Source organism: Musca autumnalis, unplaced genomic scaffold, assembly GCF_047663935.1.
Source record: "Musca autumnalis isolate F117 unplaced genomic scaffold, ASM4766393v1 scaffold_5, whole genome shotgun sequence".
Lineage (NCBI taxonomy): Eukaryota > Metazoa > Arthropoda > Insecta > Diptera > Muscidae > Musca > Musca autumnalis.
The window spans coordinates 54,546,669-54,572,316 of record NW_027412088.1 but is presented as its reverse complement, the minus strand read 5'-3'; the positions used below and the strand labels follow the sequence as shown (position 1 = coordinate 54,572,316).

At 41.4% G+C, this 25,648-nt stretch overlaps 2 protein-coding genes across 6 annotated transcripts in view; one reads left to right on the top strand and one right to left on the bottom strand.

Annotated features, from left to right (window-relative positions):
- Positions 1–25,648, bottom strand: part of Rpp25 (ribonuclease P protein subunit Rpp25) — a 153,387-nt gene that overhangs the window by 90,218 nt on the left and 37,521 nt on the right. For 3 of the 5 annotated variants that reach the window (XM_073989099.1, XM_073989097.1, XM_073989096.1), the window contains exon 2: positions 23,081–23,331. The gene's annotated coding sequence lies outside the window, so the exon portion shown is untranslated. Of the gene's footprint in view, positions 1–23,080; positions 23,332–25,648 lie in introns of those variants that run through there. The other 2 variants (XM_073989100.1, XM_073989098.1) reach the window with 2 other exon arrangements.
- Positions 23,633–25,648, top strand: part of Tdc1 (Tyrosine decarboxylase 1) — a 28,977-nt gene continuing 26,961 nt past the window's right edge. The window contains exon 1 of the mRNA XM_073989095.1: positions 23,633–23,767. Within this exon, the coding sequence (XP_073845196.1) occupies positions 23,638–23,767 (130 nt within the window). The 5' untranslated portion in view covers positions 23,633–23,637. The remainder of the gene's footprint in view (positions 23,768–25,648) is intronic.

The window sequence follows — 25,648 nt, the reverse complement described above, 5'->3', positions numbered from 1 at the left end:
ACTATCGAAATTGTGTGACTCATAGCTCAGAGATATTTTACTAACTTGGCCAACATTCGGATAGCATGCTGACAAAATAATCATCACCATCATCAATGTCGACTTCGTACGCAAAGCAACAACAGCATCATGCATTGATTTCCAATGGGCGAAAACAGCAGCCATTGCTGTACGGAACCTCCGCGACACACAAACATGCCCAATAACATACAAACAAACATAATGCTCAGGTTAAAATGTAGTGGTTAACAATGAATTGGCATATTTTTGTGTTTTTTGGTAAAGAAAACAAGCACAAGATATATGTTAAGTGGTGTTATTGTTGTTGTAGTTGTTTCTACCATTTAAAATCAAATTAAACTACAAACATTTAATAACAGACGAAAATACAATGGTAATGGCTATGTTTTAGCCCGCATATAAGAAAAATTGGGTTTATTATGGAGCAGAGGGCCCTCATGCCATCTACTGCTGAATACATGCGCTCACAGGCCATCTACTGTTGAGTAGATGGGCTCACAGGCCATTTACTGTTGAGTAGAAGGACTCACAGGCTATCCACTGTTAAGTAGATGGGCTCACATGCCACTTACTCCTAAGTAGATGGGCTCACATGCCATCTACTGCTAAGTAGATGGGCTCAGAGGTCATCTACAGTGTAGTAGATGGGCTCACATGCCATCTACTGCTGAGTAGATGGACTCACAGGCCATCTACTGTTGAGTAGATGGGCTCACAGGCCATCTACTGTAGAGTACAGACCATCTACTGCTGAGTAGATGAGCTCACAGGCCATCTACTGCTAAACAGTCTCTCTACTGCTGAGTAGATGGGCTCACAGGCCATCTACCGCTGAGTACATGAGCTCACAGGCCATCTACTGCTTAGTAGATGGTTTTACACGCCATCTACTCCTGAGTATATGGGCTCACAGGCCATCTCCTGCTGAGTAGATGGGCTCAAAGACCATCTACTGCTGAGTAGAAGGGCTCACAGGCCACATACTGTTGAGTAGATGGGCTCACAGGCCATTTACTGTTGAGTAGATGGACTCACAGGCCATCTACTGTTGAGTAGATGGCCTCACAGGCCACCTACTCCTAAGTAGATGGGCTCACAGGCCATCTACTGTTGAATAGATGGGCTCACAGGCCATCTACTGTTGAGTAGATGGACTCACAGGCCATCTACTGTTGAGTAGATGGGCTCACAGACCACCTACTCCTAAGTAGATGGGCTCACAGGCCATACACGATTGAGTAGATGGGCTCACAGGCCATCTACTGCTGAGTAAATGAGCTCACAAGCCATCTACTGCTGAGTAGATAAGCTCATAGGCCATCTACTGCTAAACAGTCTCTCTACTGCTGAGTAGATGGGCTCACAGACCATCTACCGCTGAGTACATGGGCTCACAGGCCATCTACTGCTTACTAGATGGTTTTACACGCCATCTACTGCTGAGTATATGGGCTCACAGGCCATCTCCTGCTGAGTAGATGGGCTCAAAGACCATATACTGCTGAGTAGAAGGGCTCACAGGCCACATACTGTTGAGTAGATGGGCTCACAGGCCATTTGCTGTTGAGTAGGTGGGCTCACAGGCCATATACTGCTAAGCAGTCCATCTACTGCTGCGTAGATGGGCTCACAAGCCATCTACTGCTGAGTGGATGGGCTCACAGGCCATCTACTTCTGAGTAGATGGGCTCACAGGCCATCTACTGCTGAGTAGATGGGCTCACAGGCCATCTACTGCTGAGTAGATGTGCTCACAGGTCATCTACTGCTGAGTACATGAGCTCACAGGCCATCTACTGCTTAGTAGATGGTTTTACACGCCATCTACTCCTGAGTATATGGGCTCACAGGCCATCTCCTGCTGAGTAGATGGGCTCAAAGACCATCTACTGCTGAGTAGATGGACTCACAGGCCATCTACTGTTGAGTAGATGGGCTCACAGGCCATCTACTGTTGAGTAGATGGGCTCACAGGCCACCTACTCCTAAGTAGATGGGCTCACAGGCCATCTACTGCTGAGTAGATGGACTCACAGGCCATCTACTGTTGAGTAGATGGGCTCACAGGCCATCTACTGTAGAGTACAGACCATCTACTGCTGAGTAGATGAGCTCACAGGCCATCTACTGCTAAACAGTCTCTCTACTGCTGAGTAGATGGGCTCACAGGCCATCTACCGCTGAGTACATGAGCTCACAGGCCATCTACTGCTTAGTAGATGGTTTTACACGCCATCTACTCCTGAGTATATGGGCTCACAGGCCATCTCCTGCTGAGTAGATGGGCTCAAAGACCATCTACTGCTGAGTAGAAGGGCTCACAGGCCACATACTGTTGAGTAGATGGGCTCACAGGCCATTTACTGTTGAGTAGATGGACTCACAGGCCATCTACTGTTGAGTAGATGGGCTCACAGGCCACCTACTCCTAAGTAGATGGGCTCACAGGCCATCTACTGTTGAATAGATGGGCTCACAGGCCATCTACTGTTGAGTAGATGGACTCACAGGCCATCTACTGTTGAGTAGATGGGCTCACAGGCCACCTACTCCTAAGTAGATGGGCTCACAGGCCATACACGATTGAGTAGATGGGCTCACAGGCCATCTACTGCTGAGTAAATGAGCTCACAAGCCATCTACTGCTGAGTAGATAAGCTCATAGGCCATCTACTGCTAAACAGTCTCTCTACTGCTGAGTAGATGGGCTCACAGACCATCTACCGCTGAGTACATGGGCTCACAGGCCATCTACTGCTTACTAGATGGTTTTACAGATGGGCTCACAGGCCACCTACTCCTAAGTAGATGGGCTCACAGGCCATCTACTGTTGAGTAGATGGGCTCACAGGCCATCTACTGTTGAGTAGATGGACTCACAGGCCATCTACTGTTGAGTAGATGGACTCACAGGCCATCTACTGTTGAGTAGATGGGCTCACAGGCCATACACGGTTGAGTAGATGGGCTCACAGGCCATACACGGTTGAGTAGATGGGCTCACAGGCCATCTAGTGCTGAGTAGATGGGCTCACAGGCCATCTACTGCTCAGTATATGGGCTCACAGGCCATCTACTGCTGAGTAGATGGGCTCACAGGCCATCTACTGCTGAGTAGATGTGCTCACAGGTCATCTATTGTAGAGTATATGGGCTAAGAAGCTAGCTGCCGTAGAGTATATTGGGCTCACTGACCGTCTACTGCTGACAAATTGAGCTCGCAGGCCATCTACTGTTGAGTCGATGGGCTCACAGGCCATCTACTGCTGAGTACATGGGCTCACAGGCCATCTACTGCTGAGTAGATGGGCTCACAGGCCATCTACTGCTGAGTAGATGGGCTCACATGCCATCTACTGCTGAGAAGATGGGCTTACAGGCTGTCTACTGCTGAGAAGATGGGCTTACAGGCTGTCTACTGCTGAGTAGATGGACTCACAGGTCATCTACTGCAGAATAGATGGGCTCACAGGCCATCTACTGCTGAGTATATGGGCTCACAGGCCATCTGCTGTTGAGTAGATGGGATCACAAGCCATTTATTGCTGAGTAGATGGGCTCAAAAGTCATTTATTGCTCACAGGCCATCTGCTGTTGAGTAGATGGACTCACAGGCCATCTGCTGTTGAGTAGATGGGCTCATAGGCCATCTACTGCTGAGTAGGCCAACTACCGCTGAATATATTGTCTCATAGGTCATCTACTGATTAGTAGATGGGCTAACATCTACTGCGGAGTAGATGGGCCCACCGACCATCCACATCAGAGTATATGGGCTCACAGGCCCTCTACTGCGGAGTAGATGAGCTCACAGGCCATCTACTATTGAGTAGAGGGGATCACAGGCCATCTACTGCTGAGTAGGCCATCTACCGCTGAATATATTGCCTCATAAGTCATCTAGTGATTAGTAGATGGGCTAACATCTACTGCGGAGTAGATGGGCCCACCGACCATCCACATCGGAGTAGATGGGCTCACTGGTCAATTATTTCTGAGTAGATCCTCTTAAGTAGATGGACTCACAGGCCATCTACTGTTGAGTCGATAGGTTCATAGGCCAACTACCGTATTCACGTTCAGAGTCAAATGACTTGTGTTGTACCCTGCCCTTTATCACCCTTACAACCCATTGTGCAATTTCCAACATGAAAGAGTTAATCATGCGCAAAGCATTTGTTCCCATGCTATACTGAAGCACTCTTCATCGCCAACAAGATTGACAGTTAACAAAACCCGAGTTGGTAGGTGGCATGGCATAACTGATTAAGTTTTACAATCTCCAATTTTTGGCAAATGACGTCGTAAATCTAAAAATAGCCACCCGACGCAATGATCAGAGATTGTAAATCAAAAGATGTATTCAAATCACGAAGGTTGGACTTGCGGTCGCAGCCATTCAGCAAGTCACACTTTATAATTATGTGGTCGACTGAATGACTGGCTGGCTTGCTGCCGGCCTGGTTGGTTTTATTGTCACACACCGTAATAGCCAAATCATAAACACCATTAAATGGTTCATTATTAGCAACTGAACCACCGACAACTGCAGTAGCAGCGGCGTTGGCCATAATTGGTAACATCGTGTGCTGGTCTTTTCTTGGGAATATTCAACAGGCCGTGGTGATTGGTGGTACCAGAAGCAGCAGATATGCCAAAAACAAAATCTATTAGAAATTTTGCCATTTTTTAATGAAATATCTTTCTTGGAATATTTGATCATGTTGGGATTTGACACGTTTTGTGTTTTTTTTTTTGGTTTTGGCACATAGCAACAGTTGTCGAGTTATCTTTGGCCAGATCCGTTTGCCGCTTGTCATGTTTATAGCTACATCATATGTACCTACATATGTTTTTTTGTCTGTCTGACTGGCAGCAGGTCGTTCGTTCATTCGTCATCAGCATTCTTTTGTGTGACGTTATTTTATGGCCAGGGGAATACCACCAACGCCATGGCGATTTGTAGTAAAAAAGCGAACAAATCGAATGAATGAGGAAATGTGTTGACTATTCGTTTAAAAATGTGCTAAAATTTGAATTTTTAATGGACTTTTACAATTTATTAAAACATATTTAATTCAATTAATGGAATTACACTTTAACCCTTTAGGAACCAAAAACAAATGTGAATGTTAGATTATGAACGTTTATAGTACTTTGCCGAAAACACGACTAGGGCTACGCAATGCTCCTGGAAGGACTAAAGAAGATTTTTGGAAGATATATTACATTATGCGAACTTATCTCCTCCACAGTAGATAGCCTGAGAATAAATTTAATCCGCAGTAAATGCCCTGCGAGCCCATATATTCCGCAGTAGATGACCTTTGAGTCCACCTACTCCACAGTAGACGGCCTGAAAGCCCCCTAATCCGCAGTAGATGACCTGAGAACCTATCTACTTTACAATAGATAACCTAGGAGCCCATCTATACCACTGTAAATTGACTGCGTGCTCATTTATACCGCAGTAGATGGCATCTACTTGACAGTAGACGATCTGCGAGCCTATCCATCCCACATTAGATTGCCTGTAAGCTTATCTACTCCACAGAATATGGCCTTTGAACCTATCTACTTCACAGAAGACGGCCAGAATGGCCTCCGAGCCCAACAAATCTATGCCAGCCCATCTCCTACACAGAAGATGGTCTTCGAGCCCATCAACTTCACAATAGATGAACTGCGAGTCAATTTACTACACAGTATATGACCTGCGAGGGTGCCACCGTGGTGCAATGGTATGCACGCCCGCCTTGCACGCAGAAGGTCGGGGGTTCGATTCCCCGGCCAAGCAACATCAAACATTTTTCAACGGTGGCAAAATACCCCTCAGTAATGTTGGCAACATTTCCTGAGTATTTCAGCCTTGAAAAACTTCTCCACAAGTGGTGTCTTAAGGCACGCCGTTCGGACTCGGCGATAAACAGTAGGTCCCATATCATTGAGCTAAATATGAATCGGGGTGCACTCATTGATATGAGAGAAGTCTCCCTTGTCCCGTATGGGATGTTGTGGAACAATGTTTTGTTTTTTTTTATATGACCTGCGAACCCACCTACTATGGAGAGTATATCCTTCAAGCCCATATACTTCTCCGATTATGGCCAGCGATCCTATCAACTCCACAGTAGATTTACTGCGACCCCATGTGCACTACAGTAGGTGACCTGCGACCCCATCTACTCCACAGTAAATGTACGAACTCACTAAATAATAATAATTGTTCCGCAAACATCCCATACCAACTGTTTATCGCCGAGTCCGAACGGCGTGTCTTAAGACACCATTTGAAGAGAATGTCGCCAACATCACTGAGGAGAATTTTGCCACCGCTGAAAATTTGATGCTGACTGGCCGTGGAATCGAATCCACGACCTTCTGAGTGCGGGTACACATACCATTGCACCACGGCGGCGCCCATCTACCGCACAGTATATGGCCTTCGAACCAATCAACTCCACAGAATATGGCCCGAGGGCCCTTTTTCCCCGAAGTAATTGACATGTGAGCCCATCAACTCCACAGTAGATGGCACCATCTACTACACAGTAGGTTATCTGCGAACCCATCAACTGCACAATAGATGGCCTGGCCTGTCAGCCCATCTACTCCACAGATTATAGCCGGCGAGCCCATCTGCTCCACAGTAGATGACTTGTGAGCCCATCAACTCCACAAATCCACAGTAGATGTCATGCGAGTCTATCTACTACACAGTAGATTGCCTACGAGCCCATCTACTCCACAGTAGATGGCCTGTGAGCTTATCTACTATACAATAGATGGCCTTCGAGCGCATCTACTCCACAGTAGACGCCTACTACCCCATGTACTCCACAGTACGTGTCCTGCGATCCCATCTACTCCACACTGATGGCCTGCGAACTTATCTATCCCACAGCATCTACAATCTACTCCACGGAAGATGGCATGAGAGCCCCATTAACCCGAAGAAATTGACCTGAGAGCCCATCAACTCCACAATAGATGACATGTGGCTCCATCAACTCTACAATAAGTGACTTGTGATATCATCAATTCTACTACTGTAGATGAACTGTGAGACCATGAACTCTACTATAAATGGCCTGTGAGCCCAACCACTCTACAGTAGATGACATGTGACACCATCAACTCTACATTAGGTGATCTGTGAGACCATCAATTCTACTGTAGATAGACTGTGAGACCACGAACTCTACTGTAGATAACCTACGAGACCATCTACTCCACAGTAGACAGAAGATGGCCTGAGAGCCCAATTACTCCGAAGAAATTGACCTGTAAGCCCATCAACTCCGCAATAGATGGCATGTGGCTCCATCAACTCTACAGTAAATGACCTGCGATACCACCAATTCTACTGTAGATGGACTGTTAGACCATGAACTCTACTGTAAATGGCCTGTGAGCCCATCCACTCTACAGTAGGTGACCTGTGAGACCATCGACTCTACGGTAGATGGCCAATGAGCCTTTCCAATCACCTGTGAGATCATCAACTCTACAGTATGTGACCTATGTGATCATCAATTCTACTGTTTATGGCCTGCGTGCCTATATACTCCACAGGATACGACCTGCGAGCCCATCTACTTTACAGTAAATGAATCCATCTATGCTACATTAGATGGATCGTAAGGTTATGTACTCTAGAGCAGACGGCCTGCGAACCCATCTGCACCACAGTAGATAGACTGCGAGTCCATCAACTATACGTTTGATGGCCTTTGAGCCCATTTTCTGCAAATAGATTAGCTACAAGCTCATCTACTCCACAATAGATGACCTGCGAGCGCATATTCTCCAGAGTAGGTGGCCTGCGAGCTCTACTCCGCGATAGATAGCCTGCTAGGCCATCTTCTCCAAGTAGGTGCACTACGAGCTCATATACTCCACAATAGATGGTCTGCGAGGCGATCTACTCCACAGTAGGTGACCTGCAAGCCAATCTACTCAGCAATAGATAGCCTGCGAACCGATATACTCCACAGCATTTGAGTCCAACTAATCCATTGTAAATGGTTTGTAGATTAGTTGGGCTTAGAGGCCGACTACTGTTAAGTAGGTCACTTACAGGTGTGTGTGTTGGATATATTCTCTCTTTAGAGTAGGCCTTTTTGAAGAGTTTTAGTCTAGAAGAGCTTTTATGGGTCTTATAGTAAGAAAACCTTTGGAAAATCTGTTATTTAAAGAAGGTCATAAGGAAGTCTTCTAACTAAAGGTGATCCTTGGGAGGTCTTCCACCTTTCGACGAAAAATTTTGGAATGATTTTATAGAAGACGATTACACTGTGCAACAAAATTCAATTTTTTTTCAAAATGACGTTAAAAGCCTTGTCATTTTTTTTTTTGTTCTAGCACTTATGTGCTTTATGCAACAGACTCCCAATTTGTGTTTTAATTCAAAGAATTCTCTTAAAAAACGTCATAGGTGGTGTTTCCGAAAATATCCCTTAACGCTGGTAAAACTATTGCCACTTCCTTAGTTTGTTTATTTGTAAAGTGGCTTCCACAACTATCGGAAGTAATGATTTATTCTTTCCAAAGGTGATTCATAACCCCTTTTAAGTGCTGCTCTTCTTGTACACAAAAAATAAGAACCATAGCACAAATTTTGTGACGTCACAGTTTAATGAAGGTGAAACACGACCATATGAATGATACAACAGCAAGAACAACGACAACAGCAACAAGTGTACACCAACAATTGAATGGAATAAAACGAGTGGGAGGGATTTTTTCTTTATACCGCCATAATTCAAAGCGAAACACAGAAACAAAAACAAACATTAGAAACATTGATTAACTACAGGTGGGTTTTGTTTGGAGTAAATATTCCACAGAATCCTCAAAGCAATGTAAATACTAACACAACAAAAACCAAATTGATTCTAAATAAAATCACTTTTTTTTCGTTCTAAAGTCAAATATATTTTAGTCGACCAAAGAAATGTTCCGTGCTTTTGGGAATCGTTTAAATTTTTACAATGAAATTATTTAAGAAATGTTCTCAGCTTGTGCTAATTATATCAATTTAAATGCTAGTTATGAATGAAAGGGGGCTGCATGGCATTTTCCGTAATGGTTCAGTGATTTCTCTACAAAGTTTCCTATCAATGTTTGTCATGTTGTTGTTTTTGGGAAAATGCAATGTGAATCCCCTCCACTTTAGATGATAGTTATTATTTTAGAACAATGATTTTGCATTGTTTGTATTAATAATAATTTGTAAACTAACGCTATTAGCATTAGTAGGGAAGAAATAACGAGGGTGATGTGGGGAATCATGGGGGACCAAGGTTGAAGCCAAGTAAGGAGTTTACTTGTTATATATATATCAGACTTTTCAAAGGTCTTTAAATAGAAGACCTTCAAAAAGTTTTCTATAAAAGGCATTCTTAAAAACGTTCTTCAAGAGATAGAAGAGCTACCAAAGATCATTAGAAGATATCTTAAGGGTTTTATATGTATAAAAGTTCTGGCAAATGTCTAGGTAGAATACCCTCCTTAGGTGAAAAACCTTCCAGCTGTAGGTAAAGGCCTTTATCCTTTTACCTTCTAATGGGTTTCCTTGTCCTTCTCTAGATAGAATGTCAAATATCTTCTTTGGATAGAAGAGCCCTAAAGGTCTTTTGCAAACAAAGGAGGACCGAACGGTGTGCCGTACGACACCACTCATAGAGAAGTTTATTTATTTATTTATTTATTTATTTATTTATTTATTTATTTATTTATTTATTTATTTATTTATTTATTTATTTATTTATTTATTTATTTATTTATTTATTTATTTATTTATTTATTTATTTATTTATTTATTTATTTATTTATTTATTTATTTATTTATTTATTTATTTATTTATTTATTTATTTATTTATTTATTTATTTATTTATTTATTTATTTATTTATTTATTTATTTATTTATTTATTTATTTATTTATTTATTTATGTATGTATTTATTTTATTTTTCTTTATTTTATTTATTTATTTATTTATTTATTTATTTATTTATTAGTGGTTCATCCGGTCCAAAACAACGGTGGTTTCATGTTATCCGAATCCCTTATGGGCACCAGTGGTGTCTGCGTTTGGACCGGACAACTCGACTCCATTGGCTCGAACGGCATGGTCGGATTCCACCAAGGTGGCTTTCGGCCCGAAGTTTTAGAAGCCGAAATGGCAGATACAAGGTCTCAGCTAGTTTGACAGCTCCGCCTATGACTATCCCTAAAGTTGCACTATCCCCAAAGCTGCACCACCACGCGTACCAGTTGCCCCTAGGTCTAATGCCCTAGTCTGGTAGTTGATCTCGGCCCCCTTGTGGAAGCATCGTGGTGGTTGTGGTTGTACCCAAATGACGGGTAGAGTCTACGGCTTGAATGTGGAGTTGCATTAACAACCGGCTTTCTGAGCCATAAAAAGATAGGAATCTTAGATGGGTTCCGCACCAAACCAAGGTGGTGAACCCGTCCAAACACTTGAACACAATTGGCATCTTATTACGGTTCAGGGGGCGTTGGTTGGTCGCTTGTAACCAACCCGGTGTTGAGACCACCTTGGGGTTAAGCCGTCAAGGCAGGTATCCACGTTAATCCAGCACCACCGTTGTTATCCCTAAAGCTGCAGGGAAAACCGGTAAAGTGTAAATCAAGTGGCATCAATTAAGACAAGTCCCTCGGGGAAAATGAAGCTGTTATAAGGAGAAAGGATGGTGCGGCGGGGTGTCAGTTGGCTAATTTGACGAATGGTCGACCCACCTCATAGCAAACTAACAGCCCAAAAGACAACCACTATACAACAGGTGGATCTTCTGAGGATCCACAGCCAGTTTCTAAGCCCGGATGTAGCCAAACAGCTAAGGATTTCAAACTAGGATGGCCTACAAAGGTAGGCACCATCCCGCCGAGAAATAGCTGTATTTCGAATTACAAGCCCGACATTAGCCCGCTTTTGGAAGGTCATAATCGTCTGGTCCTGGCGGACTTTAATGCCCATCATGAGATGTAACATTCGGCCCTCGGAAACGACCAGAGGGGTACAGCGCTGGCTGTAGCCCTACGTTTTGCACGGTCAATGAGGACGCCTCTACCAGAATTAGCGGAGAGTGTCCAAGTTCGCCAGACATAACCATCGTGTCACCTGGTCTGATAAGTGACGTTACCTGGCAACCCGTAATTTCCCTTCGATCTGACCATCTCCCCATAATTGTCTCCATTAGCAGACCACCCGATTTCATCACCTCTGATCGCCGCATATTCGTCAATCATAAGAAAGCTTATTGGCCGAGTTTCAGAGAGTTCACAAATCACCGCTTCAGAGAACTGCCCAATTCTTCTGATGTTCGGGTAGCGGAAAGGACATCATTACTTCTGCAGCCGCTCGCCACATCCCTGTTGGTCCAATACCCGAAGTAAGACCAAACTTCCGAGCAGCGGCGACGGGATTAGCAAATGAGCGTGATGAGCTTCGTCGAGCCAACCCCAATGATCCCAGAGTCAGGGAGCTGACACTGGAGGTCAACAGGCTGGTCGGCGAGCATAAGCGGAACAAGTGGTTAAATCATCTGAAGACTTGCAACAATGGAGCCGGTATAGGTGAATTGTGGGCAACGGTTAAGTCACTCTCGAAACCTGGAAGAAGGGATGATAGGACCTCAGTCACGTTTGGTGACGTTACGTTGTCTGACCCGAAGAGGTGCGCAAGTTATTTCAATCGACAGTTTGTCGAGCACCCCGTGAGTAACAGGGCAAAGAGAAGAGTATTACGTCGCATTAGACCTCTTCCTGCCGAGGATGAACCACCACAGTTTACAATGGATGGATGATGCCAATGCCATCAGGAACGCTAAATTATCAAAAACGTCGGGCCCTGATGGAATCTCCATGGTAATGCTGAAGCAGCTGGATGAATCGGGAGTGGAGTATCTCACTAAAGTTCTCAGCTTGTCGCTAGCCACCCTCATTGTTCTCGAAGTCTGAAAAATGGGCAGGGTGGTCCCACTACGGAAGGCCGGCAAGGATGCCAGCAAAAGTGAATCATACAGGCCGATTTCGCTTCTGTCGCCCTTAGGAAAGACCCTTGAGGCCTTAGTCCTCCCCAGTATCAGACATATCTATCAAGTTTGACTCAACCAGAGACCGCCGTGTGATAGAACAATGATGGTGGCGCTTGACTTATCAACAGCTTTTGATATAGGCAGGCACTCCACGCTGTTTGGGGACATTGAGCAGACAACCCTCCGGCCAAGCGTGAAACGTTGGATAGTCAATTATACATACATATGTGTGCACGCCAGTCATAATTGAAATTCAGAAACAAGAAGTCCAAACCCCGTAGTGTGAAACAGGGAGTTCCTAAAGGTGGGGTGATATCTTCAGAACTGTTTAACCTCTACCTCTCCTGTATTGCGCCCCCTCCAGACGGCATCGAGATCGTGAAGTATGCGGATGATTGCACGATGCTGGCGTCAGGTACCTTCCGCGATGACATCTTGAGAGACTGAACACCTATTTAACTGATCTTACCACCTTTTTCCACTCGAGGAATATGCAGATTTCCGCCACAAAATCTACAACCACTCTGTTCACCACATGGACAGCGCAGTTTGGACGAGAGTTGAATGTCATGGTCGACGGTAGAAGAATTCCGACCATAAACTGCCCCGAAATTCTAGGGGTCACATTCGACACTACATTCAAGTCGTGCGCACACTCCACAGCTATCTGCGACAAACTGAAAAGCAGGAACAAGGTCCTCAAGTCCCTAGCCGGCAGCACTTGGGGTGCAGTTAAAAAACCTAGTTATCCAAATATAACGCAATAGCTCGGTCTGTGGCAAGTTATGCGGCTCCAGTTTGGTCCCCAAGATTATGCGATACGAATTGGAAAAAGATTCAAACCTGTCAGAATGGCGCCCTGAGAACAGCAACAGGGTGCCTCCTCAAGTCTTCAGAGGACCATCTACATGAGGAGGCAAAGATTCTTCCAGTAAAGCAACACAATGAGATGCTTTCGATGCAGTACTTGCTTGGGTGTTACCGTGAGAGCCATGCCAATCACCATCTGCTGGCTAGGACCGACACATTCAGGCATATCAGGAAGGATATTCATGCTCTAGAGAGGCAGGTCCAACAATATAGGATAGAACCCCTAGATCAACAGCATTCGCACGGAGACAAGGCCATAAGCAATTATTGCAGTCATCGGAGTACATCCTCCATCTATCGCAGCTGAAAAGCGTCAGTTGCCAAGGCAAAGCAGAGTAGTTTTGGCTCAATTACGCTCGGGATATTGCATTCGCCTAAATTCCTTTTGGGCGGGAATTGAACGCACCGTGCAACACATCTGCCCAGTAATGCCGCACAATACTAAGCACCTATTCAACTGCCGCGCCAAACCTACTCATCTAACTCCAGTGGATCTGTGGTTACATCCCATCGAAGTAGCCACTTTCCTGGAACTGAAGATAGACCCAGAGCGAGTTTGAGCAGGAGAACGAACATACAAACATAATAATAAAACACTGTTACAACAACAGCAATAGGCGTGGATTTTTTTGTGATTTTTAATAGCATCCAAAGAAGACAATAGGCGTGGATTTTTGAAAGATTTTTGATAATATCCAAACAGGACAGTAGGCGTGGATTTTTTTAAAGATTTTTAATAGCATCCAAAGAGGGCAATGTGCGTGGATTTTTTAAAGATTTTTAAAAGCATCCAAAGAGGGCAATGGACGTGGATTTTTTAAAGATTTTTAAAAGCATCCAAAGAGGACAATAGTCGTGGATTTTTTTATGATTTTTAACTGCATCCAAAGAGGACAATCGGCGTGAATTTTTTAAAGATTTTTTAATAGTATTCAAAGAGGACAATAGGCGTGGATATTAAAAGATTTTTAATAGTATTCAAAGAGGACAATAGTTGTGGTTTTTTTTAAAGATTTTTAATAGCATCCAAAGACGACAATAGGCGTGGTTTTTTTTAAAGATTTTTAATAGCATCCAAAGACGACAATAGGCGTGGTTTTTTTAAAGATTTTTAATAGCATCCAAAGACGGCAATAGGCGTGGATTTTTTAAAGATTTTTAATAGCATCCAAAGACGGCAATAGGCGTGGATTTTTTAAAGATTTTTAATAGCATCCAAAGACGGCAATAGGCGTGGTTTTTATACCCTCAGCATTTATGCTAACGAGGGTATATACACTTTCATACGGGCAAAATGTGCCTCATCGAAAAAACGGTGTTAGACCCCAAGTATGTTTGGATGAAATGTGTTTCAGACAATTTGGAGTCGATTTAGCAATGTCCGTCCGTCTGTCTGTCTGTCCGTCTGTCTGGCTGGTGCGCACGATAACTCTCGAACGGATGAGCCGATTTGGTCCTAAATTTGGCTATCGTAATGTTTTGTCCAAACTTAGTTTAAGTTCGAAGATGGGTTATATCGGCCCACTCCTTCCGGTACCTCCCCCACAAAAGTTCAAAAATGTTTGGAAAATTTGTGCGTACGATAACTCTTGAAGGTAGCAACCGATTTCGTCCATACTTAGCAAATCGTGAAATGTCTACCAGACTTAGATAAGGTTCCAATATGGAATCAATCGCTCCACTCCTTCGGGTACCTCCCACACAAAATTTCGGATAAGTTCAGTTTAGGGCCTGCTCTCGAATCGCTTTGATTTTTGATGTAACAACTTTTAATCACTGCCCCTCATACGACGGTACAAGTTACATCAGGGGCAAGTCCATACTTCCTGAGAAAATAACCTGAAAGTTGCAAAAAAAATCCCTTTGACACCGTGTGTAATAGTTGGAGCGCAAGATAACTCTCGAACGGGTCTGTAGATTCGGTCCAAAATTTGGACTTCGTAATATTTTGTCCAAACTTAGTTTAGGTTCGAAGATAAGTTATATCGGTCCACTCCTTCCGGTACCTCCCACACAAAAGTTCAAAAATGTTCGGAAAACTTGTGAGCACGATAACTCTGGAGGAGAGTATCCGATTTTGTCCGTACTTTGAACATCGTAATATTTCTACAAGACATAGATCAGGTTCGAATATGTACTGCATATGTCAACTCCTTTGGGTACCTCCCTCACAAAATTGCAAACAAATTCAGTTTACGGCCTTCTCTCGAATCACTTTGATCTTTGTTTTAATATATTGCATTCGCTGCCGCCATTAGGACAGTACAAGTTTTTTAGGGCGCAAATCCATTCGTTCTGAGAAAATAACCCTAAAGTTATAAGAACCCCTATGCAACCATGTAAAGTGGCTGAATGAAGCGCACGATAACTCTCGATCGGATCAGCAGCTTTCGTAATATTTTTCCAAGCTTTGTTTAATTTCGAAGATGGGCACTATCAATGCGCAACATCTGGTTAAAAAAGTCACTAAAAAGCTACGCGCTATATCTGTTAAACGGAGCAATCGTACAACATTTGGATCTACTAACATTTTATATCGGTCTTCATCCACAAAAGTTCAAAATTTTTTAAAGACAGAAGATCCTTTGGTAGTGTACAGCCGGTATTATACTTGATATTGTGAATAGATGAAAGTTTCAATTCACAGAGGCTGAGGGTATATCTCTGTCGGCAAAGCCGACTGATACTTTTTTACTTGTTTTAAAGATTTTTAATAGCATCCAAACACGGCAATAGGCGTGGTTTTTTAAAGATTTTTAATAGCATCCAAACACGGCAATAGGCGTGGTTTTTTTTAATGATTTTTAATAGTATCCAAAGTGGACAATAGGCGTGGATTTTTTAAAGATTTTTAATAGTATCCAAAGAGGTCAATAGGCGTGGATTTTTTAAAGATTTTTAATAGTATCCAAAGAGGACAGTAGGCGTGGATTTTTTTTAAAGATTTTTAATAGTATCCAAAGAGGACAATAGGCGTGTTTTTTTTAAAGATTTCTAAACGCATTCAAAGAGGACAATATGAGAAAATTTTTTGCGACTTAAAGTGTATTTTGAATTTTTCCTCGAAAATTAATGAAGCCCTATATTCATCTTTAAATATTTGTATTGTTTTCCTTGTTATTTTCTTTTATTTTCGCGCTAAATAGGCAATTTAAATAAATAAATTAATAGTTGTTAGCCTGCCAATTCAACATATAATTAATTGGATATTCGAAAGAAATTTCAACAATGTGGGTGATTGATTGATGATGTTGAATGCTTGATACTAATTAGGCACATCAGGGTGGTAATTTGTTAGCAAATTAAGGTTAGAAAAGCAAAGAATAACAATAAAAAACAAAAGATTCCCAAGGAATTGCTCAGGACTGATGAAAGATTGGTTAACATTAACAAAATTCAAATCAATGATTTTTATAGATTTTTTTGTAGTTCCTTTAGTCATAATAAGTATTTCCAATAAGATTTATAAACTAGGAAGCTAAAGAATATAACAAAAAAGAGAAGAAAAAGTGGGTATAGGGATCCCATATCATATTGAAATACCCTCCATTATAATTTTTTTTTTAATTTTCAAGTCAACTGTAATTTTTATTCCCCTGTTTTTTGGTACTTTCCCCAACTGCAAAACACTTCCAAAATTTCAATCATTAACAAATAATTCAATTGTCACCTGTCTCAACTGTCTACTGTTTTAACTTCTGTCACTTTAATGGGTTAATCAAAAACGTTGTTGGCATTTTTTCATTATGCAAAAATATTTAAAAATATATTTTTATCTAATCTGGATTATCCCAAACAAAGTATTATTGACTTAACTGTAAGATTAACGGAAGCTAGAAGACAAACTAAAAACTCGACGTCAAGAGATCGCGTGTTTCGTGACCACAGTCACAGATAGCTGCGACTATTTGGCATGGTTTCCAGCGTTTCGTGCATTTGTCATTTACAACAACAAATGACAAGATATTTGTTGGATTCTGAGTTTTTTTGTAGCCATTCAATTTTGTTAGCACGTGAATTGTATCTTTGTTGCATGCGATCGATATATGTATGTAAGTGGTTAGCGGTGTAAGGGGACTAGTCGGAGGTTTGGTTTTACACTCAATTTGCAGTTAATTAAATTTTAATTAAAGCGTTTGTTTATTTTCTCTTAATTTTATTGTATAATTCCATGACATTGCAGATCGTTTTTTCTTCGTAAGATTTGTATCTCAATTCATGATTGACTGTTGCAATTCTTTCCATTGGTGCTAGGAATTTCCATTAGATAGAGAGAGGGAAGAATGGGCTAAGTGCTTAATTTCTTGCATGGGATGTTGAAGGTTTTTTTGTCTTCTACACTTTTTTTGTTTAAATTCAATGACTAATCATTTTGTAGTTTCGCTGTTTGTAATGAGAATGTAATTTTCACAATTAAGTTTGATTAGCACATTGTTGCTGATATTTTGACATGCATATGTTTTGTAGTATGTATATTCAGCTGAGGATAGGCGATAGAACAGTCGGAGAAGTATAGAGTGGAGGGATTATTTGGACATAATATAGGCCAGAATGCCTTATACGAGGAACACTAGAAAACCTTTTGGCCTAAGCAACACGCAGTGTCGATGGCACCCATATTGTAGCTGCAACTCTGTATGGAATTTCGGCAGTAGAGGTTGCAGCCCTCCCAAAGAACCTCAGAGTCATTTATTGTCTAAATTAGGAAGTCCTTCGATTCCATATTCTGGCAGTTAATGACTTTGATGCACTTGAAAATCGCTGTCCTGCCAAAGTCGTTCTTTCCGTCGCCCACCAGGCGTCGCCAGAAGTTATGACCTTCCTCAGACGACTTTCCACCAACAAGCAATGATCGTCACGAATACTGCCTTCAGGATCAGACTTATCAATGATTGCTACCAAACCTCACACAGGTTAGGATGGCTCATGTGGCACGGTGCTCTTGAATCAAATTTAAATGGAAGGTGCTTACACCTGGGAAATTTTCGCGTATTCTGAAACTACAATGTTCATAGATGAGAAAAATCAAAAAACAAAAAAAATCGCAGGAGCGCTTTTTAAATAAATCGCGATTCAAGTTGACATTTTTAGGGGTTGCTTAGGTTTTTGCGATTTTGCTTGGAAACCGCAAGTCCCATCAAAATGGGAATAAAGAAAATGTTGTAGCTGTCAAAATTCTCTACAAGATTGACCTTAATAACATTTTCGTAGGTTTTACACATTTTTAGATATAGGAGTTGAAATTGGGACAATACAAATTCAATTCAATTCTGTATCGTCTCCTTATAAAACAAAGTTATGACTGCAATTTCCCAACATAAACTTGTATATCTAAAAAAATGGTACAATCTAGGAAAAATTACATAAGCCAGTCTTGTAGAGAATTTTCACAGCTATAAGATTTTCTCAGGTCCCATGCCGATAAGTCTTGCCGTATTCAAGCAAAATCGCGAAACCCTAACAAACAAAACCTAAAAATGTAAACTGAGCTTCTTTACCTCAAAAATGGTACAGCCAGAGAAAAAAACATAAGCGTCAATCCTGTAGAGAATTTTCACAGCTACAAAATTTTCCTTAGCTCCATTTCGATTGGACTTGCGGTTTCCAAGCAAAATCGTGAAAACCTAGAAAACAGCTAAAAATGTGAATTTTGACCGCGATTTATTTAAAAATCCCTACAGCGATTTTTTCTTGTTTTTGGATTTTTCTCATCTATGAACATTGCTGTTTCAGAATTCACAAAAACTTCCCCTGTGTAAGCGGTTTTCATTAAAACTTAGTTAAGGCGCCCCCTTCATTACATTGTTTTATAAGGGGGCGATACAGTCAGTGCATTGTCCCAATTTGAACTTCAATATGTCAAAAATGGTAAAACCTACGAAAATAACGTGAATGCCAATCTTGTAGAGAATTTTCATAGCTACAACATGTTCTTCAGTCTCATTTTGATAGGACTTGCGGTTTCTAAGCAAAATCGTGAAAACCTAAACAACCTCTAAAAATGTCAACATGAAACGCGATTTATTTAAAAAGCGCTCCGGCGATTTTTTTTTTTTTTTTGATTTTTCTCATCTATGACCATTGTAGTTTCAGAATCCGCAAAAACTTCCCAGGTGTAAGCCCCTTTCATTTAAATTTGATTCAAGAGCACCGTGGTGACCTCTTACCAGAAGGTTGTGACAGCTTTTGTCCGTGCCTACCTTTGTTGTTGTTGTAACAGTGTTTTATTATTATGTTTGTATGTTCGTTCTTCTGTTCAATCTGGCTCTGGGTCTATCTCCAGTTCCAGGAAAATAGCTGCTTCGATGGGATCCACTGGAGTTAGATGAGTATGTTTGGCGGGGCAGTTGAAAAGGTGCTTTGTGTCGTGCGGGCCCATGCCGCATACTGGGCAGGTGTCTTGCACGGTGCGATCAATTCCCGTCCAATAGGAATTTAGGCGACTGCAATATCCCGAGCGTAATTGAGCCAAACCTACTATGGTTTACCGTGGCAGCTGACACTCTTCAGCTGCGATAGATGGGGGATGTACTCCGATGACTGCATTCACACAATAATTGCTTATGGCCTTGGCAACTGTGTCCGTGTGAATGCTGTTCAAACCTGCCTGTTGATATAGAGGTTCTCTCCTATATTGTTGGACCTCCGTCTCTAGAGCATTAATATCCTTCCTGATATGCCTGGGTGTATTGGTGGCCAGCAGTTGGTGATTTGGATGGCTCTCTCGGTAACACCCGAGCAAGTACTGCAACGATAGCATCTCATTATGTTGTCGTACTGGAAGAATCTTTGCCTCCTCATGTAGATGGTCCACTGTAGATTTGAGGAGGCACCCTGTTGTTGTTGTCAGGGCGGCGTTCTGACAAATTTGAATCTTATCCCACTGCGCGTCACATAAATTCGGGGACCAAACTGGCGCACAGACCGACCTATCGCTTTATACGTGGTCAACAAGGTTTCTTTATCTGCAACCCAAGTGCTGCCGGCTAGGGACTTGAGGACCTTGTTCCTATATTTTAGTTTATCGCAGATAGCTGTGGCATGCGCGGACGACGTAAAAGTGGTGTCGAATGTCACCCCTAGAATTTTGGGGCAGGTTGTGGTCGGAATTCTGCTACCATCGACCCTGATATTCAACTCTCTTCTATACTGCGTCCACGAGGTGAACAGAGTGACCGTCGATTTAGTGGCGGATATCTGCATATTCCTCGCGTGGAAAAAGGTGGTAAGATCGGAGAAAAAGAAGCTCAGTCTCTCACAGATGTCTTAAGAGTAGGTACCTGAGGCCAGGATCGTACAATCATCCGCATACGTTACGATTTCAATGCAGTCTGGAGGGTGCGGATTACAGGAAAGGTAGAGGTTAAACAGTTCCGGAGATATCACCCCACCTTGAGGAACTCCCTGTTTCACTCTACGGGGTTTGGACTTCTTGTTCCTGAATTCCACATACGACTGGCGACCACACATATAGTTGATTATTCAACGTTTCAGACTTGGCCGTAGGGTTGTCTGCTCGATGTCTTCGAACAGCGTGGGGCGCTTGACAGTATCAAAGGCTTTTGATAAGCCAAGCGCCACCATCACTGTTCTGTCACACTGCCGATCCTGGTTGAGTCCTCGACAAAATGTGTGGAGATGGCGTGCAGCGCTGTTGTCGTGTTGTGCTGCTTACGGAATTCATGCTGATGATCGGCAACTTGATAGCTATTTCTAATGCTGGGGAGGACTAACGCCTCAAAGGTCTTTGCTACGGGCGACAAAAGCGAAATCGGCCTGTACGATTCACTTTTGCTGGCATCCTTGCCGGGCTTCCGTAATGGGACTACCCTGCCCATTTTCCAGACTTTGGGAACAATGAGGGTGGATAGCGACAAGTTGAGAACTTTAGTGAGATACTCCACTCCCGGGTCATCCAGCTGCTTCAACATTACCATGGAGATTCCATCAGGGCCCAACGCTTTGGATGATTTAGCGTTCCTTATAGCACTCGCAACATCATCCAATGTAAACTGTGGTGGTTCCTCCTCGGCAGGAAGAGATCTGATGCGGGGGTGCTCGACAAACTCGGGGTGCTCGACAAACTGTCGATTGAAATAACTTGAGCACCTCTTCGGGTCAGTCAACGTAACGTCGCCAACGTGACTGAGGTCCTATCTTCCCTTCTTCCAGGGTTCGAGAGTGACTTAACCGTTGCCCACAATTCACCTGTACCGGCTTCAATGTTGCAAATCTTCAGATGATTTGTTCCGCTTATGTTCGCCGACTAGCCTTTTAACTTCCAGTTTCAGCTTCCTGACTCTAGGGTCGTCGGGGTTGGTTCGACGAAGCTCATTTGCTAATCCCGTCGCCTCTGCTGGGAAATTTGGTCTTACTTCGGGTATTCGACCAGCAGGTATATGGCGAGCGGCTGGCCGCAGCATTGATGATGTCTCGGAACGTCCTTTCCGCTACCCGAACAACAGAAGGATTGGGCAATTCTCTGAAGCGGTGATTGCTGAACTCGGCCAATCAGCTTTCCCATGATTGACGAATGTGCGGCATTCAGAGGTGATGAAATCGTGTGGTCTGCTGATGGAGACAATTATGGGGAGGTGGTCTGATCCAAGGGAAATGACGGGTTGCCTGGTGACGTCATTTATCAAACCAGGTGACACGATGGTTATGTCTGGCGAACTGTGACACGCTCATCTCATTCTGGTAGGGGCGTCCTCATTGACCGAGCAAAATGTAGAGCTATCAATCTGCTCAGCCAGCGCTATACCCCTCTTGTCGTTTCCGAGGGCCGAATGCGACATCTCATGATGCGCATTAAAGTCCCCCAGGACCAGACGATTATGACCTTCCAAAAACGGACTAATGTCAGGCTTATAATCTGAGATACAGCTATTTTTCGGCGGGATGTATACGTTCCCCCATACATTCCATGTACGGGTCGTTAGAGGCAGGCTCAAGCGAGATAGGTCTGTATTGAACAGACCTGTGCAAAAGGAAAGCTAATCCCCCACATACACATCTGGTGCGATCCTTCCTTATTACGTTGTAACCATCACAACGTACTGAGCTGTGGTCGTTCAGCATGGTTTCCTGCACCGCCGAGACCTTGATCTTCTTCAGATTCATAAATTCTACTATTTAATCGATCTTACCTCGGAGTCCATTGCAATTAAATTGCAAAATGGATGCATTGGAACAACAACGGCTGGTGTTACATGCTGCGCGTGCGGCTGCTGTTGGGGGACTGCGGGGAGTTTCGTAATCTGACGACGACGACTCACTGGGGGCTGTGTTCGCGCAGCATGCAGCAACGTAGTCCCCATCGTAGTCCCTCGCATGGACAAGTCCAGAGCAACCCCTTAAATGCACCCACTCCTGACATCTATTGCATCTCACCAAAGATTGGATATGGGTGAAGATGCGGATGTAACAAACCGAGCACAAATATATTGGCCCTGGGTTTTCCTCCGTCCCGGCACGGACCAAAAGAATCCGGAGCATACATTCCGGTATATGCTGCTCCCAGCACAAAAAAACGAAACCAATACAAACACATGTACACTGAGGTGGTAGCCGCTGATCGGAATGCTAATGTTGTGTGGTCCCGGGTCAATCCGGTACAGAGAACCCGCTGCCGTGGGATTGCACACCTATTGTCCTCTTTGGATGCTATTAAATTTTCTTAAACAAATGTACGCCTATTGTCCTCTTGGGTTTCTATTAAAAATCTTTAAAAAATCCACGCCTATTGTCCTCTTTGGATTCTATTAAAAAATCTTTAAAAAATCCACGCCTATTGCCGTCTTTGGATGCTATTAAAAATCTTTAAAAAATCCACGCCTATTGTCCTCTTTGGATACTATTAAAAATCTTTAAAAATCCACGCCTATTGTCCTCTTTGGATACTATTAAAAATCTTTAAAAATCCACGCCTATTGTCCTCTTTAGATACTATTAAACATCTTTAAAAAATCCACGTCTATTGTCCTCTTTGGATACTATTAAAAATCTTTAAAAAATCCACGCCTATTGTCCTCTTTGGATACTATTAAAAATCTTAAAAAAATTTTTATCCACCGGAAGATATTGTACATATTGAGCTGTTTTATAAAAAATGTATTTACTCACCTCTTGTTTCCCCAATTCAAGTGAGAATCCAGATACTGTTTTGTTTGTCTGAACAGGTAAATCAAAATGAAAATGATGTTTCGCCAATATCATCAATTGAGATACTATCTGTGCCAATAGATAGAGAGAGTTGTTAATGAATGGGTTTTTTCTCTTTGCTCACAGCAGTGCCTCGTTGCAGAGATTTTCAAATATAAAACATTTGCAGTTTAACCGATCAGTGAGCACTCAAAATCGGATACCTGCGAGTACTAGACATCGCGTTTAGAGAAGAAAATAAAAATAAAAAAATTAAACGGTTAAGTGAAGAATAATTAAAAAAATCAATTTTAATTAATGTGATATTTAAAAATAAAGCAAATATTTTACAATTAAAATAAAAAATTAAGAAATAAATACGGAATATTAATATTAAAAAATAATAATAAAAAATTAAAATAATTAAATTTGTTTATGAAAAAATAAATATAACAAATTTATTTAAAAATTAAAAAAATAAAAATAATTTATTAACTAAATAAGATTTAAGTGCAATATTATTAAAACACAAATACAAAATGAATGTGGAAGATTTTAGAAAACATGGCAAAGATATGATAGATTATATCTGCAATTATGCACAAAATATTGAAGAACGAGATGTGGCGCCCACATTGGATCCCGGTTATTTGAAACAGTTATTACCAGGTAGAATATTTTCCCAAACAAACAATTATAATAATAAAAAAACATTGTGACGTTTAAAAATGATAAATTGAATGAAAATTGATAAATTGATAAAAAATGAAAATTTGAATTGAATGTTGATCCGTTTCAATTTACCAACCTGGTGCTTTGATCCCGATCAAGCATAAGAAATATTGTGGTGTTGTGTCTGCTAAGGCAAACTGTATCAGAAATAATGGATAACTGAATCTACTAACACAAACAAGGATATTGGGTTGTTGAATCTGTTAAGGTACATTGCATAAGGATAATGGGTTGTTCAATCTGCTAAGGCCTCAATAAGATTGGAATAATGGTATAAAGATGGCGCCGAAGTAGTCGCATAAGGTGTCCAACAATAGAGTAGATTTTTTTCGGAACCTCTTACTGGAATACAACTGCATCGTGCATTGTTTGTGAAGTAAACGAATGAACCAGCTATGAACCGGTGTGTAGCATCATTTTTCTCAAGCCTATAGATTTCTTTGGATCTCGCTGAAAATCTTTAAAAAAATCCAAGAGGTCTTTGGGTCCACTTTTTTGGGGTCTTTGTGTCTCGTTAAACATGTTTAAAATATTCATGCCTATTGAGGCCTTTGGGTCTCGCTAAAATCTTTAAAAAATCCACGCCTATTGAGGGATTTGGGTCTCCCTAACGCAGGCTTTGAGGTCTTTTGTTTTTTTTTTTGTTTCTAAAAAAATAAAGCTATTTCAGGACTTTTAAAAAATACGCTTATTATCTGTATCTGGATCCAGGTAATAAAAAATAATTATTCGGCTTTCCCTCAGCCTATCGCTTAAAAAAACAATAACAGAAGTGATTGATCTAAATTTACTATGAACAGAACCCTACTTTTAAATAGAAAGAATATTTTCGAAAAAATATAACATTGTACTCAGAATCACAATGGCTAACTTGTGTTTTAATTCAAAACGATCCAAGACAAGTCCTTCGGGATTTACCCGAAGGAGTGAACCGGTAGGGTCCAAAATTTTTATATCTTATAGCTCATTTAGACTAGCCATAAATCCTCAACTGGATTTAATAAATCCAGTACAAATCTCATTGCATTTAGATATACATTTGGAGAATTTAAATGGCAATTACCATGATAGATGCATTAGCCCATCTGATCGAATTTGAAACGTTAAAAGAAGTTGTTGTAAATTGAATTAGTCCCAAAAAACATACGTAGACATCGTAAATATTAGTCTTGGTTGATTAAAACCAACTTTGTACATCAAGGCAAATTAAATTATTCCACCTTGTTTACAAATTTGACATTTTAAATTATTTTTATTTTAGCAATTTACTGATGCATCTACCTTGTCTCTTTTGCCACCTTGCAACTTTTTGTATTTTCTAGCAACATGTTGCAAAAAACAGAGTTGTATACGAGGATTTATGCCGGATTTAAAACAAATCCACTCAATACGAGGATTTATTTTTGTGTGGGAAATCTGGTAGACAATCGCCGGTTTTAGCAAATAAATCCTGATAATGCGATAAATAGGGCTAATGAGGTCATATCTAAATGGCCTATTATTTCCTTATACTCTACTTTTCTATGGTTTATATTTTTATTTGTTATAGGTATTTAATTGTTTATGTTTTATTTTTTATTAAAACCTTTTTATTTGTATTTTATAGTTTCCTGTATTTCTTTTACATTTTATTTTATGTATTTATTCTTGTTTTATTTTAATTTTTTATATTTTTATTTTCTATATTCTATTTATAATATTTTAATTTTTTTATATTTTAGTTTTTTTATTGTTTTTATATTGTAATTTTTTACATTTTGTATTTTATTTTTTTTATTTTCTTATATTTTTTATTTATTTATATTTTATTTTCGGTAT